Source organism: Bombyx mori, chromosome 15 (genome assembly GCF_030269925.1).
Source record: "Bombyx mori chromosome 15, ASM3026992v2".
Lineage (NCBI taxonomy): Eukaryota > Metazoa > Arthropoda > Insecta > Lepidoptera > Bombycidae > Bombyx > Bombyx mori.
The window spans coordinates 9,643,073-9,662,338 of NC_085121.1; the positions used below are offsets into that span (position 1 = coordinate 9,643,073).

General features: G+C 34.4%; 2 protein-coding genes across 4 annotated transcripts in view; one reads left to right on the forward strand and one right to left on the reverse strand.

Annotated features, from left to right (window-relative positions):
* Window positions 1-1,922, forward strand: part of Aqp (aquaporin) — a 40,487-nt gene extending 38,565 nt beyond the window's left edge. The window contains 1 exon segment of the mRNA NM_001160189.1: window positions 327-1,922. Coding sequence (NP_001153661.1) covers window positions 327-368 — 42 coding nt within the window. The 3' untranslated portion in view covers window positions 369-1,922.
* Window positions 1,923-3,436: 1,514 nt separating this feature from the next.
* Window positions 3,437-16,926, reverse strand: LOC101742984 (exostosin-3). 3 transcript variants are annotated; one of them, XM_012692397.4, is made up of 11 exons: window positions 16,771-16,926; window positions 16,262-16,495; window positions 14,855-14,980; window positions 14,253-14,764; window positions 13,868-14,173; window positions 12,739-13,747; window positions 11,619-11,818; window positions 10,787-10,888; window positions 9,550-9,724; window positions 8,548-8,652; window positions 3,437-6,466 (listed from the first exon to the last, which is right to left on the reverse strand). In XM_012692397.4, the coding sequence occupies exons 2-11, from the start codon at window positions 16,382-16,384 to the stop codon at window positions 6,362-6,364; spliced, it is 2,763 nt and encodes a 920-aa protein (XP_012547851.1). In that variant the 5' UTR covers window positions 16,385-16,495; window positions 16,771-16,926; the 3' UTR covers window positions 3,437-6,361. The 3 variants fall into 3 exon arrangements, 2 of the variants coding, with proteins under 2 accessions (XP_012547851.1, XP_012547852.1); XM_012692398.4 differs by having other exon boundaries at window positions 16,775-16,920; XR_005245520.2 differs by lacking the exons at window positions 3,437-6,466; window positions 8,548-8,652 and adding an exon at window positions 10,594-10,685 and having other exon boundaries at window positions 9,678-9,724.
* Window positions 16,927-19,266: the final 2,340 nt, after the last annotated feature.

Here is a 19,266-nt window from a genome sequence, read left to right on the forward strand (position 1 = left end):
CTTCCACGGTGAAGGAATAACATCGTGTAATAAAAATCAAACCCGCATAATTATAATTTGCGTAGTTACTGGTGGTAGGACCTCTTGTGAGTCCGCGCGGGTAGGTACCACCACCCCGCCTATTTCTGCCGTGAAGCAGTAATGCGTTTCGGTTTGAAGGGTGGGGCAGCCGCTGTGACTATACTGAGACCTTAGAACTTATATCTCAAGGTAGGCGGCGCATTTACGTTGTAGATGTCTATGGGCTCTAGTAACCACTTAACAAACAGGTGAGCTGTGAGCTCATCCACCGATGTACGCAATAAAAAAAACAATTTTATTTTCAGCTGAAGCGACTTGATGGTGGTAAACTGGACGACATGGCCTGAAGTCGTGAGTCGGTGGGGCGGCCGTCGCTGCTGGTCCCGGCAGGGGCGCGTCCGCAACCCGCCCGTCCTCTCTACCAGTACAGAACTATCCTATTAAACGATACACAGTGCCTATAATAACCATGTCGTAAATCCACAAAAAAGCTTTTAACCATACTAGTACCGATCGAAAACTAACCCTACGAGAATGTGTTAGGAAAAGTTTTTCAATATTTTACGAATTCGAATTTCGTAGTGAAACAGAATCAAAATACGGCCATATTTAAAATGAAATTGTCATTTGTCATTTATTGTCACCAAGGGTTCCGTAATTATGTACAACACTAAAACAGAATTTTTATTTATGTTTTCCTGTAAAGCATCGCATTGGCATGGCATGTCCTATACTCATTATTCTTGTTAAAATGTTTATCGCAGAATTAGAAAAGAGGTGATGCTCAATTTTTTTTTTTTTATTCTAGTTCCGAAACACTGCGACAGACCGTTTTGATATGGGTAATTTTTTTCCTTCACATGTACGGATCCCTAAGGTATTGACTATCATATTAATTCCTCGCAATTTGTCACAGTAAACAGATTGTAAGGGACAGAATAAATATATCTATACCACCAATACTATTAGCTTTGTGTATGTGAACTTATTTAAGGCTAAAGAAACGGTAAGACAAGTGAACGTCTTGTATAAAAGCGTCTTCGTTTATGCCTCACGTGCCCCAGTAAATCTCAAAAGTACAATTAGTTATTTCAATCAAAAAGCATTATCAGCAATTTGAGATTATCAGATACGTAATTAAATTATATTTGTATTTTAATCGAAGTTAATATTTAAGGAATAAAACATTTTGATAGGTCTTACTTACTCATTTTTATTATTATTAATTATTATTAGTAATACATAATTAATTATTTATGTGGTAGTTGATAAATGTTACACGTTGCGTACAAACGAACACTAAGCTTAATTTATGACGGCGACACAAGGTCGATGAACTTTTTGCGGGAATAGTTTTTATACGTACATATTCGTATCTATTTTTTTGTCTTTCTTTGGCGGTCTCCATAGATAATACACTTAATATTTAAGAGCGATCTCAGCCTCCAGGAGTTATAACTTTTAGATCAATTACCTGAAAAAAAATATCTATAAACTGTATCTGTTATTAGAACCAGAACGAATTACCTACAATGTAAACTATTGTTAACGTTTCAATTTGTAAAGTTGAAGTCAAAACACAACCTTGTGCTTCTAATGCATAGATTAATTTATTACCCTTAAAAAAATAAAATACGTGTGTAATGAACATTTTCACAAAGCAAAACTAAATGTAATTATGATAGGTACTTGAAATGTGTATTTTGGATTTTTTTCACAGAACATAACTAAATATTACAATTTATAAAAATTTATTAAAACTGGTTTGTACGTAAGTGTACTTAGTTTAAGAATTTAGCAAGTTGGATTTATAAAATATATTTTAAAATATTATAAACGTAATGAAGATGTTTTATTAAGAGTTTGAACATGTTATTAACGTAAGTTGATAAATAAAGAAATTAAAAAAATATCTGTTTTAATTACACAAGTACAAGTTGGCAGGTACTTGAAATTTGAACTTATTTGACTTTAAAAGTTCATCAAACCGGTTGGTACTATAAATATTAGAACGGAGTCAGTGGTGCTCAGTTAGAAAGAAACAAGAAACACGTAGGCAATCAAATATAAATTTGTATATATTTACAAATGGTTAAACTTGTACCCGTATATTGGTGTATCAGTCGAATGCACGATTTAAGAACTCATAGATGTGAAACATTTAAAAGAAACATTCATATTTATTTATATCGATAATTTACATTCAGCGACGTCGAATTAATAATTATACACATATTTAACATAAACAAATATGTACCACCTTCACTCCGAATACGGAATGGCGTTAATAAAGCTACGAATCCCGACCCAGAATCGGACCTCAATTCATTAAAAAATGTAGTCAGGAACACTAACAATTCTACTAACGAGGCTATCAAACTATAAAATATCGTATGCTCGACGCCGATTATTCCTACCTATTCGCTGGTAGCCTAAGAGGCTATTCTAACTACACCCGAACGGGTAGGTGAGCTCACGGGCTCAACCTGAGAGAATTTGCTAACACTAACCCTAGCAAGAGCAGCGCTTCGCAGAATCTACCGATAATCCAAAGATCCGGCGAGAAACTCAGTGGATTAGTTCAATTCACATGTTCCGGGCAACGGCGGCTTTACGTTGCCCCGTCGCGGTCCGATAAATAGTTAGCGGAGGCCACTGTAAGTTTCGTGACGCGCCGCTTTATCGAAGTAGCGCTCTGACGCTTCCTTAAGATACTTACGTATCGGTACTGAATTTAAGCAGTCGTGAAGATCAACATTCCTAACATACCACGGTGCTCTGATGGCTATCCTGCAGAAACGGGTTTGGATGACCTGGAGAGTTAATGTGTGTACGTAAGGGCCACGTGAGCGAACACTACACTTGCAAAGATCATGACAAAACGTATGCAAGTTTTGTAGTGTCACCTTGTTTTGAAGGGGCAATTTACTTCGCTGCGCAGATTACTTACCTATATAAGACCAGTGGCACGGCTCTCGGTTGCGGTCAACAACTGTGACCGCGATTAACATTGAACACTATACAGTAATTTAATATTAATCAAGGAATCTAGTTTTAAATTACGGTATCTGTATTCAAATCTTAAAAACATATATGTGACTAATCGAATTTACCTTTTATTATTTATTACTGTCCTTGTTGTCTTTCTGTTTTTAATTTTTTATTATTATTTATGGTATTGTTAAATCTCTATTAATATGTTAATGTAATGCATGCTGTGATTGCCTATAATTAGAGTTGCAGTTATCAATTGCTCTATACATGTCAATGTTATTTTATGTCTTACTGTAAGCCCTGTCGGTAATCCTTAAATAAATAAATAAATAAATTATGTACTACTTGTGTATCATTCACTACCTACTCACCTCTGGAATTCATTCGTGAAAAATCTGAGGTAGAAATAAAAAACAATACGTTATTTTCTTTGTTTATTAAAGAACCAATCAAAATAAATGCAAAAACTTCTTGTTCATTATGATGACTTAGGAGCTTTATAAAGTTTTCTAACGGAATATGTACACGATTTTATGAACCAAAAAAATAAACCGATGTGATCCAAATATATACTTAAGTGTGTACTTAAATAACAATAATAGACTTGATTAAATACAGTAAATTATGAAATATCGTGTACTGGTAGAGTTTACAAACATCAAAACGGTTTTTTTTTAAATTCATAATATAAATTGAAAGTATTTTAGATGAACAGATATGGTAATTAAAGTTAATATTGATTTATATATTACTTTAGATTTTGAATTATGTGTTTTTCTATAATGATAAAAACTTTAATGATTTAGATGAATAAATTGTTTTCCTAAAGATTAAATTAAATAATACAAACAAGGACGAAATCGACAGGTGTGTAGCTTGCGCGTGACTATAAAATAGAACAAGATGATATACAGTCAAACCTGGGTAAGTGAGAACTGGATAAGTGAGAAAACTCTATAAGTGAGAGTAATAGCCAGGACCCGTCATTTTTAGCTCCTAAAACCTCTATTAGCGAGAGACAGAAACCTCTGTAAGCGAGAGTCGTTTTTTCCCTCATGGACCTCCGTAAGTCAGACTGCTACTTATCTATACCTCTATAAGCGACAGTCGAGCTTTATTTATTTATAATAATATTATTTAGGAGGAACAAATGACAAAACAAATTACAAATTTAACATCTGCTATTTTATGACTCATTCTTAAATTTTATGGAACTTTTTAACATTGTTTTTGTATTGTTTTCTCGTCAATATAGAACCTATTCTATTTCATAGAACTAAATAACGTTGTTATTTTATCGCATTCTTTTCGAATGGACACGTGTCCCTGTGTACCGTCCTGTTTGTCGGACTTATTCAGTTTATCGTTAATCAATTGCGAGGGAAAAATATGTTCTGCATCATGTCAAAACGGAAAATTAAAGTACTGTCATTAAGTGATAACCTTAAAATAGTGAATGCGTTTGAATGTCGAAAATCGCGAAATGAAATTCAGAGGGTGCATTAGGAAGAAACTCGGGTTAGTGAGAAACCTCTATAAGCGAGAATGAGATTATGCTCCCTTGAATTCTCACTTATCCAGGTTTGACTGTACTTATTATTTTATCCTTAATTCATATTATCTATTTTGATATCCTAATTAAACAAAAAAAAACTCATTAAAAGTGCTTTTTTCATAATAGCAGATCTACTTCATCTTATAACTCAATTCCAAAACATATTTACAATTTCTCTATATGTTATTTGAAACTAGCTTCCACATTTTAACAGAAGCCGTGGAATTTCTCCCGTGCTATGACGGAAATATGTACATACAGAAACAAGACTCACCTCGATCCTAATTACCTACCACATATCTTCCACAAAGATTAACGACCTCAACGGAAATCGAGACCGAATCCCCGATATCAAAAACAATTTTGATATCGGGACTGCGGATTCATTTCCAGCAACGAGACAATAATAGTTTTTCTTACAAAACATTACAAAATAAGACTAGTTTTCAGTCCACAGTCCACAATCCAGTTGGTTAAGTTTTTGAAGCCTCATAGTGTAGATCCACCGCTTGCCTCGAGGCAAATCATTAAGTCTGTAGCTTAGAGCTAAAAGGGTCCAAAATTACGCTTTATCAGTCGCAGTATCAGTTTTTTTGAAAAAAGTTTGATTTTTTTGTGCAAAAGGAGCGTCAGTGTTTCAACAATTTTTCAAGAGTTACCGTGAAAAAAAAACGCCAATGAGGTGCGCTTTCAAATGTTTGTTACAAGGCTCATTGCAAAAATAATCATTTTTGATATTGGTCCTATTCCCACCAAAATTAATATTTAAATCGAAGTGTATTTGAATGAGAAGTTCAGAGTGTAATTTATTACACCGTCCAGTCATCAATTAACACCCTGGCCACTGAGTTACATTCCTGGCCAGATTGTTTAAATTGTCTTTTCAATTGACGTTTTATTGTGGATAATACAGAAATATGTAATCGAACCGAACTTTTTGGCGGGAACGCGAGGAGTGAAGTTGTGTGATTTGTTTTATTTTGTCTATTTAGTGTTTCTTCGGGTTTAAATGTGTAATAACGGTGGTTTATTAACTGTTTAATATCTGTGAAAAAGCACAAATGTGGGAAAATGAAAAAAATCCACTGGACGTAACTTCTCGGGATCCTCCAAAAAGTCCACTGAAAAAATTTCAGTAAATAACCACCATTTTACTGAGGTTATATTTCATCGCATATCATCTCATCTCATTTCATTTACTTTAATCCCAGTTGATTAATGTCTCAAATTATGCATTCATTTCATTTCACTCCTTATTATCACTTTTCATAAAAAAATAGAATATAAATTAAAATAAGACATGACTTAAAGGTCTTAGTTACCAAGTCACAAAATTCCTTAAAAAATATATATATAAGAAAATGTTATGAAACTCATGCAATTCTATTATAGTAAGGCGTAAATAAATTATTAGCTTGTTGCATTTTTCGCTTTATTTCTCCGCTTAGTATTGAATTCATGTACAATCCTAATTATTTTCTTTGGATTTTATTTGCTTAGAAACTAGTCGATCGTCCAATAGATTTTAGTTTAATGATTATGCCGTCAAATTGAATTCTCAAATCGATTTCAAATAATCGACTAGAAATAATTCTATGATATTTCTGCTTGCTCATTGTGATAAAATGAAACTTGTTGTCGTTACAACATTTCATCCTTAACGATTTTGATTGTTAACTAATAAGTTCCTTGAGAATTCCGTACTAATAATACATATAATACAAAAATATAATCATTAGACTATGAACTCAGAGCAGGACGACTTTATAATTTAGCTAATAATTCGATGTTCTATATGAACTTGAAACATTTCTGTTTGTCGTGCGGTATCCTCGTTTTGAATAGCACCGAATCAGCTCGGAATTGCGTTGACAACAGCGGCGTGTAACCCATTACCTGTGTTCAAAGCAATTATATTAAAATACGTGTGCAATTCAACCTAGAATAGCACTGTGCCATTTCTTTCCGGGGGTGTTGTAGGGCGATTAAAGTACAGATTTATCGGTGAATAGGCAACAGAGTTCTCTAAGGATTTTGTAAACGAGCTGACTTCGTCCTTATTCACGTTGTCTATGGCCTCTAGTAACCATTTCAAACCAGGTGGGCTGTGAGCTCGTCCACCCATCTAAGCAATAAAAAAAAATGTTTTTTTTTTTTCGTTATAATGAAAGAGGAGTAACTTATTTGATTTGAGCCGCTTTATTTTGTGCAAAATCAAGAGTGGTTACTGGAACCCATAGACATCTACAATGTAAATGCGCCACCCACCTTGAGATATAAGTTCTAAGGCCTCAGTATAGTTACAACGGCTGCCCCACCCTTCAAACCGAAATGCATTACTGCTTCACGGCAGAAATAGGCAGTGCGGTGGTACCTACCCGTGCGGACTCACAAGAGGTCCTAACACCAGTAAAAATCTACCTGGTACGTCATGAAATTCCATCCTGATAGATATTGTTCGTGAACGTCTTAAATACGACTATGTATTTACTTGGAATAGAGGGAACCCTGAACATCACTCGATACGCATACCCAGGCCGCCTTACCCACAGGGCCAGGGATGTCACGACTATAACTACATGAGTTAAGTACTGACTCTCTCTCACTCACTCACTTCGTATTTTTTATCTCGCTCACACTTATCACTACAACTACTGACCCTATCGAACGGCACAACCAGAGGGTGTTCAAATATGTTAACAAAAGAAAACAACACAAGAAATTCCACTCAATCAAGAACAGAACGATATTAATATAATCACTTGGAATAATTATAAACGTTTGATTTGAATAAAAACACAACGATATGTTCTCGATTAGAATTAGCCAGTATCGAGTGATTCCCAGGTCTCGTGTTGTTTAATTATATTATATAACAGTAGGAGTGGGTGATATAAATCGTATATAGATTCAATATCTATATATCGCAGCAATATCGTTGAATCCGATATCGCCCCGCACGAAATCTATATATCGATATCAGCCGATACACGATATTGCTCGATGTGGTGCGCATCGCCATATCGTTCCGATTCGTGAATCGAAATCTATATTTCGATATCAGCCGATACACGATATTGCTCGATGTGATGCGCATCGGCATATCGTACCGATTCGTTAATATCAGCAATATTCGTTTGGTTCGTATCGAATCGGCCAGAGTGAGTGAGCGCACGATAGGGATATCATGTGATGAATGAAACAGAAACAGGCATTATCCATACAACTGTAAACCTTATATTTAAGTCCATATGTCTGTAGATTATTCTTAGCGTATCAGCAGGATACAGTTAAGGAAAGAAGTTTCAACTTTCGACCCTAACTTGAATGCAGTATAGCCTATTTGCATCGTTGAATTTAATTTCACGCGCTTTGACCTTGAACTAGAATTTTTGGACAAGTGTTTATAAATACTTAAAAGTTTTTTGTGTTTGATTTTTAAAGTACACATTTTTATATTTTTAGTTGAATCCAAATAATTGAGTTTATTTCTTGTGTTTGTATTAAACTTTTGAAATCTACACTCTTTTGGTATATTTTGTAATTTTAAATTAAGACACAAAATACTAAAAACTGAAAATAATGTAGCCAGTCCTAAGCCTGGTAAAAGCATGAAGGAAAGTTTTTATGATATTTTTATTTTCATGTTCTTTTTATTACTTTAAGATCATATTATAAATTGATATCAGAAAACCAACCGTATAACGTTGACTTAAATCTATATCTACTACGATATTATATCAGCGTATCGTTTCAAATCTCAAATATCATGAATCGAGAAAATCTACTAGCATCCATCAATATATAGATTCAGAAAATATATAGATTCAATATCCGATATTGATCCTCGATATATAGATACGATTCGATACGCGGCAAAACCGATATTACCCACTCCTATATAACAGAGTAAGCGAGACGGTGATGCCGCACCGGGTGGGTCCAATAAATAAATCTAGCAATGTAAACAAACAGACCTGTGTGAAGAACTGTATACATTTGTGACGTTCGTGAAAATGTGTTTCATCGGCTGACAACGTAACCGGACAACCGGGACATCGGAACGTCCATCGTGACGTCACCTGAGGAACAAATAACTCATACTGTAAATTCATTTTCTTTCAATAGATTTTTTGATGAACTTTCATTCTTAAAAAAAACTGTTTACTGGTGGTGGTACCGAAGACCTTTCTAGTTTCACCAGGGTAAGTGGGTTAGTAGACTCAGCTAGGAGGGATGGGATTTGCTAACAGTTGTCCGAGCGCCTCCGAAAAAGACCTAACAGCTCAAGAGCTGCTGCTTCGCGAATACTTCTTTCAATCGTGTGGTAATCTCAAAGAGATATCTTCGTCATGTAAATTATTCTTAAGTTCAATATGACTTAAAGACATTACTTCCATTATCAATGCTACGTAACGTAGCCTCAAGATAAGTAACGCCGTCTTAAAAAAGACAATATTATCTTTAAATCATTCAAATTTGCTTTACTCATATAGAGGACCAAAAAGATACCCCCTTCTTATAATTTTAACTTTTACTTTGATACCGGTTTTATAGGTTATAAAGAAACACATAAATGTTTTTTTTTTCGTAGAAATCGTATTGTTAAATGAGAAGCCTTGGATGCGAATATCGCAAAGTATTTTTGAATAAGGTTCATTGGTAAGAAAACCTTTATCAACAACCACAAGATGGCGTTAATATTTGAATATTCCTAGTACTTCGATATTTAGATTAATTTTATATATTACATTTAATATTTTTATTCGTTATTTAAATTGTATAAAAAAAAGATAATCCGATTGAGAAGCATACACGAAAATGGTACTTAACAGTTTTGCCTTTACCTGTTTATCCATTACCGATGTAAAAAAACATTAACTGCCTCACAGTCATAGTACCATCAAAATTTTAATACATGGCGCGCTAGTCGATTCGCCAATCAATATAAATTCTCTAGTGGTTTAAATTGATTTTACCTTTACGGGAGGCTTCCTAGTGATGTGCGCAACTAGGAAGTTCATCGCAATGTCTTCGCAGTTCATATATTCGTCGACGTAATCTCTCATGGCGGCGGGCAGTACTCGCCAGTACGCCCATAAGTAGTAGCGATGGACGAACGCCGCTCCAGTCAACACCATGCTTAGCTCACAGCTGTTGGACACGATTATACCGTATTGGAGTGTGCGAAAAAGTGTTAATAAGGTATTCAATAGGCTATTTTCAATTGTTACAAAATTGTGTTCTGTTCTGGTAAAAGTTATTTTGCCTGTTCCACAAGTACCACTTTGAATAGTAAAAGCTTGAGATGTCTATTTTTTTCTCTACCTACTGCTAGTAGCCTCTAGAGTTTATATTAGCTACACCGAATGTGTAGGCGAGATTACGGTTTTAGACTGGGAAACTTTGCTAGCACCTGCCCTAACAAGAGCATTCTACCACCGGATCAGGAATCGCGACCCACTTAGAAGATCCGGCAAGAAGCTCATTGGACTGTGTCTGTGGATTAAGTTGCACGTCGAATCCTTTGTGGTATTCGATGAGAACGGTGACCAGTTCTTGGAATGCCTAAAAGCGCCGACCTCTACTCTCAACCGCACAGATTATCCACGAACATACAACATTCGTTCTTCGGAGTCCTGACTCTTTTATTTATGGTTTTTAAGTGCTCTTCAGAAAACTCACAGGTGATTCCTATGGCTCAACTTGTGCTAAAAAATATTTTTCTTATGCTTATCATTGTTCGGTACTTAAATACTTAAATTACTCGGCGTTTTTAGATTCAAGAATAAAACAGCAATGAATAAAAACTTCTTAATACGCTAATTATTTATCTCTTTACAAATTGACTTTCTATTATTATTTCATTTCGCAGATTATAGTATTTACCATATAGTGATGTCACAAACCTTAGTAACATTGCGGTCAAATTCAATATTAAATACAGATTTAAAAAAATATTAATTTATATATATTATACATATGTATATGGTATATAATTTAATGGAATGCAGTGTACTAACAGTGATCCGTCATTTCCTTTTATGTTTTGTAATTTGACAGTTTTTAGTGACATCGCTTTCTCTGTTTCAATTCACGCGAACTTCAACGTGATCTGTTGGGTACGAATGTGGAACTCATTTTAAGGAATGAACTCGAAATAGACGATCTTATTATGTATGATTCATGATAAAAATGAATGATTGTATGACATACCTATAGTTCGAATTGTAGAGGAATCCATTATTAAAATTAAGATCCCAGGCGTGGTAACGACCGGGAAAGCCCACAATCTGATCACGATGCTCGCGCCAGACGCTGGACAGAAAATGAAATAAAAATATAGGCGAAGCAAAGCACGTATAATTATATTACTTTAGATGCTCGTGGTATGTTCTTGTGAAACTACAGTTACACGAGCCAGCAGATTTTTTAATACGCTTTTATTAGCTTCAGGTGTAAAAAAAATTGAAAAAATTGAAATTAAAAAAATAAACTAAAAATAAATAATAGTTTAAAAAAAGTAGCAATATACGCTTTTATAGAAAATCCAACTAAAAATTGAAAATGAATTTAATAAATTTGAATTAAAAATAGTGTAAGAAAAATGATTTTATTGTAAAAAAAGCGTATTGAAAAGCGTATTTATCTTATACCTTGAAACGAGCAATTCTTGTATATCAATATATATATATATATAATTCGAATCTTGGAAACGGCTCCAACGATTTTCATAAAATTTAGTATACAGGGGATTTCGGGGGCGATAAATCCATCTAGCTACGATTTATTTTCAGGAAATGTTGTTTTATTCGTGTTTTCAATAATCAACTCTTCCCGACATCTATTGGCGAATAATAATACTATTTTCATCATCTAGGTTCATTAATTTTAGTTACACAAGCAATCATGGTTCGAAAATCAGTAATTTGCGGGAGGTATTAGTCAGATATTCCTGCCGCGAAACATAGATTGGCGGGCGGTATTCACGTTGTTACATGTGTGGGCTCTAATCCCTGGGAATAGACAACAATATCATTTGTAATACCGGAACGCGAATATAATCTCGTCATGTCGTAGATGCGCGTCGTCGTCGACGCACAGTACGGCCTCGGTTTCGATCAGCTGGTAAGGCAGGAAACGGTTGTTGAGGGAGTTCCGCGAGCCACGCACCACCGCCACTGGCGCGCCGCTCTCCGGCCAAGAACTCGCTCCTGCGCTCGAAGGACCATTCCACACCACAACTACCTAAACACATATCCCCCTATTACTATAACCTATTACGAGAATGGCGTTTTTTTTGTATGTATGAAAACTAATGTCGAACGAAAACTTTCAATGGTGGTAGGAACCACCGCTCTGCCTATTTCTGCCGTTAAGCAGTAATGCGTTTCGGTTTGAAGGGTGGGGAGTCGTTCTACTGAAAAAAAAAAACTGAAACCAAAAACTCATCTCAGAGTGAGTGGCGGTATTTACATTGTGGATGTCTATGGACTCCGGTAACCACTTAACACCAGGTGGGCCGTGAGCTCGTCAGCCTATCAATGCAATAAAGAAAAAAAAATACACGACAACCCGTCATCCATGATGGTCCTATAGAACTAATGTCATGTCACGATGTAACAGTAATTTTAGTAAAAAATAAACTACTTTATTACGTGACATTCTAAGCAAAAAACCAAAGAGTTCAATAACGAAGATCTTGATTCAAATGATTAATCACATATATAAAAATATATGTAAAATTTTTACTCTCAAAAATATAAAAGGGAAATTGTTGTCTGTTTAAAGTAAATAAGTTGGAACCCCCTTTAAAACTAGTAAAAGAGAAAATAATCATTGTCAAATACCAAAAATATTAATATACATTAATTTACACCTTTGAACAGTATTTGGATACTTTAAGTCGTTATTGCATAACACTAGACATGATGTAACAAATTATTAACATGTGTAGTTACACAATGACGTCACAGTTATGTCTTTACTGTGTTATTAGCTTATCGTTCGTTTATGGTACTCTGCATTTAATTTACAATTCTATGATAACATAATTTGTCTTTTCAGTTAGTTCTTTTTTTACGTTATCGTTACGTTATCATGTTACTACTACTTGTTTGTAAATTATTTCAAACTGTGCGTAATAGTATGTTGCCAACAACGCTTACCTTATTCAGATATGGAAGACCGCGTAATCGTGCCAGTGCTGCTGCTAAAACCGCCTCGCGTTCATACGTGAGGATGACTATGGTGAATTGTTCGCGAGGTCGATCTCCACCCAAGGCTTCGCTAAATTCGCGTCCCGAACCGCCAGCCCCAGCGCCCACGGGCCGAAAACCCGCCGCCGACCCCAAGAAACGAGCTTCAGACGTCACCGTCGGGTCCCACGGTAGTTGTGGATACAGAGCGAAAGGTTCACCCCACTCGTTCCATAATTCGTATCCGTGCAACAGGCCGACGGAGAAATTTCGCTGATATGTTGGGCTCGAATACGGAGCCTCCAGCGGACCTAGCGTCTCCTCGGGCTCTGCGTCGACCGCGGCTGGCTCTACTCGAGGAGGAAAGTATGAGTCATTAAAAGCCGGCAACCCGACGGTATGAGGCACTGGTTTTGGAGGAATGTGTAAGCGGGTGCGAATAGTTGCCAACAATGAATCAATGCTGGCCTGAACTGAACTCAAATATCTTTCCCAAAGTACTCTACCCTGTCTTCGTAGAGCTAAAAGGTCGGCATCGGGAAAAGATCTCATTAAAAAATGCATTTCCGTGACCCGCGCTTTCGGCAGTAAGATTACGGCGCGTTTCCAATCCAATACCTCTTCGTATGGCAGACGAATTCTGTCACCGCCTAGGACGACAGGTATAGCACCAGATCTGAGCGCTTCATATAATCTAGCCTGTAGTAGAGCTGTTGTAACGTAATTCCGATCAGCAGGCGCAAGTATGAGTACAAAAGTGGAATCACGCAATACGGCACGCCTCGATCTATCCGTTCCACAAAGCGCCCAATCGCCTATCGGCAAAGTTACGCGTTTCTCCACTGGAGGATCACATTCGAACTGCAGAAAAAAAACATCAGACGCTGGTGCTGTTTTCACCATTTTTTCTAGCAATGATATCAACGTTCCATCTTGATCGTTGTCTAATCCTTTAGGCGGTGGTTGTAAACCCTGAAAACTAAAGGTTGCTTATTCATTTATTCACTTTTATATTTCATGTTTATTTTAAAAAAAATATAATTTAGAGCTAGCTCATCTTTATAAAAATAAAAAACAAAATTTTACATCGTTTCAATACCTGAGCAAGTACTTTCTTCTTGCGGGAGATATAGGCGCACAATCTGCCCAAACATCACCACCCGGAGGGCCTAGTGCCGGTGGTGTGATTACATCAAAACCTGGTCTAAAATGATTGTGCGTAAATGTAGATTGAGCTAGCATGGCTCTTCCTGTGGATGCTCCTCTAAAAGCATCACCAGAACCGACAGATAAGTCACGGCGGGCTAAATTCAACAACACATGATTACGCCCATCGCCACCCCAGTAAGGTAAGCTAGTAATAGCTGACCCATTGAGATAAAGTTTGTAGGAGTCTGAGACAGTACTGAAATAAGAAAAAAGAAGGTTGTATAAAAATAAATATTTCCATCTGTATTCAAGAACTAATTGACAATTTGACTTACGTAGTGTCTTTGGTAAATGGAAAAGATTCTCCTACAATAATAAGGTAAATACAGGCCTCATTTGGGTTATGTGTCAGATGAGCATTATATCCTAAAGTCTGACGTAAAGTAGTTTTAAGAAACCCATCTACTTCTGCACCAGTTAATGGAGTGTATATATCGGGATCATAAAGATATACAGGGAAGCTCGAAGTAAGGGAACATCGTGAGTGATCAAAACATGAAAACATTCTACAATTTATTTCATTGCTGGGACTTAAGGAAGGAAGAATTGATGGCGGTTGTAACGGCACTATTTGAATAGGTGGTGCAAGTTCAGGTGAATCCCTACGTATTGCTTCTAACTGGGCCAGTCGCGCTTGATCAGCTGACACTCTGAGCCTTTGTAATTCTGCAGCTGCTCTTACATACTCTGCTTTTGCATTGTCTGCTTTTGAGCTTGCCGCTGCAGCCTCACGTTGTAAGCGACCTCGTTTTGCCTCTAGCTCTCGGAGTTCTGTTGATACTGATGCCTGTAATATGTATCACACAAACTATCTTCAATGTGTCAAGCTAAGATACTTTCTTAGTATGAATGATTTAGAAATTAAATAATTTTTAACCTTTATTCTTAACATTTCTTCTATTCTAACTTTGAGATCCGCAACATTCTTAGTGGATATATCACTAAATGCCTCGAGATTGTACCTCAAAGCATTGTCACCCTGTGATATTGACATTGATTCATACTGAAAGAGAAAATGAAAAATCATCAATGTTATTGGCTTATTTCATAAAATAAAAACTGGATAAGTGCGAATAAAACTTGCAGTCTAATAGGTCCATACACGAGGCTATTCCATAGCTCTTCTACTGTTATAAACTCAGTACTTGGTATATTTATCACTTTGATGCATGAGGAAAATGGCAGGAGACCGACAGACACATAACAAGGTGATCCTATAAGAGTTCCTTTTCTTCCTTTTGAAGTTCGAAATGAAATTAATATCTAGCTTGCTCTTAAATCAGTATTAACCAAAAATATACAAAGGCAATTTTGTGGCAAGCAAAAAATACATTAAGTACTGGGTATTTAAGAACAAATTTCTCTAGTAAAGCCACATGACAAATTAACATAAATAATACCTACTACAATTTTAGTGTCTTTGTTAATATTACATTAATTGTATTATTATAATGTCACTTGAATAATTATAATATCTGCAACTACAAAGATTTTGCTAAAACCTGAATTGCTATAAATCAAGATAGGTTTATATTTCTATATTATTGTGTAGTTTTGAACAAGCATAGAATGCACATGATATTAAGTGGATACTAGAGCTCATAGAAAACACGGTGTGAACCTACCCACTTTGAAGCACGAGGTCTAAGTCTCTATTGTATAGCATAACAGCTCTTCCCTTCAATTGCAGGCTGACAAAACACACTACCAGCAGTAACTACACATATCATTATTTTGTAACTATACTGAGACCTTAGAACTTATATCTCAAGGTAGGTGGCGCATTTAATTAGATGTCTATAGGCTTCAGTAACCACTTATCACCAGGTGGGCTGTGAGCTCGTCCATCAATCTAAGCAATAAAAAAACAAAGGTTTGATGTTTACTACAATATGGTATTCTTTCATCATAGGAGTCATTCATCAATGTATGTTATGTACCAGTCATTATAAGAATTGTTATGTGCCTACAGAATCTGAACACTGGCATTGCGTGAAATAAATACACCAGGTTTTCTTTAGGCTGTAATGATTTCAAGCCCATGACTTCACCATGACTTCTCTTGTAACGTTGTTTCAGTTCTCGATTCTAGCTCAGGAAAATCCATAACTTTGTAATAAGTATGTATTGCTGTTAATATGTGAACCTAAACAATTAGTCTTGTATTACTGAGCAAACCAATCTTTACAATTTTTAATTAAACGGTAAGATATTTAGTTAATTATATACAGTGAAAATAATAATAAAGTTCGATATAGAACAGTATATATATTATTATGCTTACCTTTGATAAATAGTAGTGCGTAAAAAGTGGCACAACGAATAATATCACCGAGACCAATATTATTACACGTGATAGTTTCAAATGTCCCAACCACAAACAAAAACGTTCATATATTATATTCATTATGGATATGTTTACAACCTTAACTTTTTCGAGAGATTTCTAATTCAGAGCCACATACTTCCCAATGTAACTTTATCAATTAAATAAAGTTCCTGAAATGTTCTTCCATGGCTGTTAAAAATTAAAGATATTTAAAACATTAATGTTATACCTACTATATGTTTTAATTTGATACTCTACAATGTAAAAAAATTGTATCTTTAAATAAAATAAAAAATTCTAAAATAAAAGTCAAAGTAAATTAGTTCAATGCAAAAAAATCATGTAAATACAATGTAAATGATAACTATGAATGAAAACTAACTAAAACTAATAATAAACAGAATTCCAGAAAATAAAAAGATATTTGCAAATGAAATAATTTTTAAATTCAATACGTTACATACCTACCCATTCACAGAAAGTCCAAACAAAAACATTACATACGAATTTTTCTTTCATCAACAACTTAAAGCCCGCCATAGATTGCAACTTAATATTTTAATTTGTACCGTACTAATTAAAATATGCCTACGTATAATCTATGATGAAGAGGAGGACGTTAATCATTTTTGACGGGAACGCAAGGAGTGAAGTTGTGTGATTTGTTTTATTTTGTCTATTTAGTGTTTCTTCGGGTTTAAATGTGTAATAATGGTGGTTTATTAACTGTTCAATGTCTGTGAAAGTGCGCAAATGTGGGAGAATAAAACAAAGCCGCTGCACGTAACTTCTCGGGATCCTCCAAAAAGTCCACTGAAAAAATCTTAGTAAATGAACGCCATTTTACTGAGATTATATTTCATCCCATTTAATTTCATTTAATTTCATCCCAGTTGATTAATGTCTCAAATTAATCATCTTCATTTCATTTCACTCCATAATATCATTTTTCATAAAAATATAGATATAAATTAAAATAAGACATGACTAAAGGTCTTAGTTACCAGGTCATAAAATCCATTAAAAAAAAAGTTAACTAGGAATGGCGATTTAAGTTCGATAAATCGAAAAATCGATTTTTCAGGCTAAGGTCAAAAATGGATTTGGAACTTTCATAAGTTAACTGTGAAAAAGCAACTCTCTACATTACTCTTACACTGAACACTTAAGCTTAAATGAAGAAATTAAATACTATTTGTCGCAGGCAGTTGTTTATCTGAAGTGGGACTATATATTTTACTGGCAGGAACAACAAAAAAATATCACCACGTTCACTGAACAGCAATGATGTTTATGAGTATCCTGGGATCACCTGTAATTGCAAGCATATAGCATCTATTTTTTAGAAATCGATCTTTTGGATCTCGATTTTTCTTGTGAATCGCCATCTTTAACATTAGCTTTGACTTTTTAATTTTGTTCAGTGCATAGACCTATATGTAGTTCAGTGTTTTTATATTTTTATTACATATATTTATTATAATTTCATTAAACTTCATCCCTTTATCTATTTTAGATAAATTAGGCACAACTTCAGCATTGCTAATATTAATTTTAATAACTTAAGCTGTTGAGTGTTAAACCTTCACCTTTCCTTTAATGAAAATTAAAACTGTTGCTGTAGTTACTTGTCAATATAAGAATGGATGTGGATATAGGAGGTGAATGAAGTTAGCCCCTCAAAAAAATTTTTTTTACTATTTTATACTTATTTTCTATTAATTCGTTTGTTCATCATTTGTTCATGATTGTTCACTGTTAATAATTGTTTGTTCTGCATTTATTTATTTAAAAAAAATATTTAAAAATGTACCTACAAGTTAGCCCCTCTAATGCAATTTTTAATATTTTTTCATCCTTAATGACTCGTAAATATTCATTTTCGATTGTTCTTATATAAAACACGTTTGTTCTCTTTCGAAATTACTCGTTTTTTGTTTAATTTACTATTTTTATTAGTTGAATAAATGTATGCAAAATATGTGTACTGCGCATGCGTCAACTATAATGCCTAAACATTCTACGCGGTTTTAATCGTGAAAAAAAAATAATATAAATCCTGAAGGAGCAATTAATTGGTATACAGCTTAATTAAAAAAATTAAAAAATAAATAAATGAAATAATGTGCATTGGCGTTAAGTTAGACCAAATACATTTTTTCCATCCTCCTACTTATCGTTATGAAGGTATAAAAAAGATAGGGAGTTCACATAGGTAATATAAACAAATAAGTAAATATGTTCATTATTTATCTTTCAAGAGATAATATAGGTATACATTATAATAACTTTTTTACACAGTCGAAATTATATTCCTAACATTAGTAAAATAACATTTTAATACGATAGGTAAGATAATGGAAAAAATGTATTTGGTCTAACTTAACGCCAATGCACATTATTTCATTTATTTATTTTTTAATTTTTTTAATTAAACTGTATACCAATTAATTGCTCCTTCAGGATTTATATTTGTTTTTTTTTTCACGATTAAAACCGCGTAGAAAGTTTAGGCATTATAGTTGACGCATGCGCAGTACACATATTTTGCATACATTTATTCAACTAATAAAAATAGTAAATTAAACAAAAAATGAGTAATTTCAAAAGAGAACAAACGTGTTTTATATAAGAACAATCGAAAATGAATATGTACGAGTCATTAAGGATGAAAAAATATTAAAAATTGCATTAGAGGGGCTAACTTGTAGGTATATTTTTAAATATTTTTTTTAAATAAATAAATGCAGAACAAACAATTATTAACAGTGAACAATCATGAACAAATGATGAACAAACGAATTAATAGAAAATAAGTATAAAATAGGAAAAAAAAATTTTTTTGAGGGGCTAACTTCATTCACCTGGATATAGGTACATTTCCTTATTTATTTACTATGGGTAGACTATTAATAAGTGTATTATCGACTTTTTGGCGGGAGCACGAGGAGTGAAGTTGT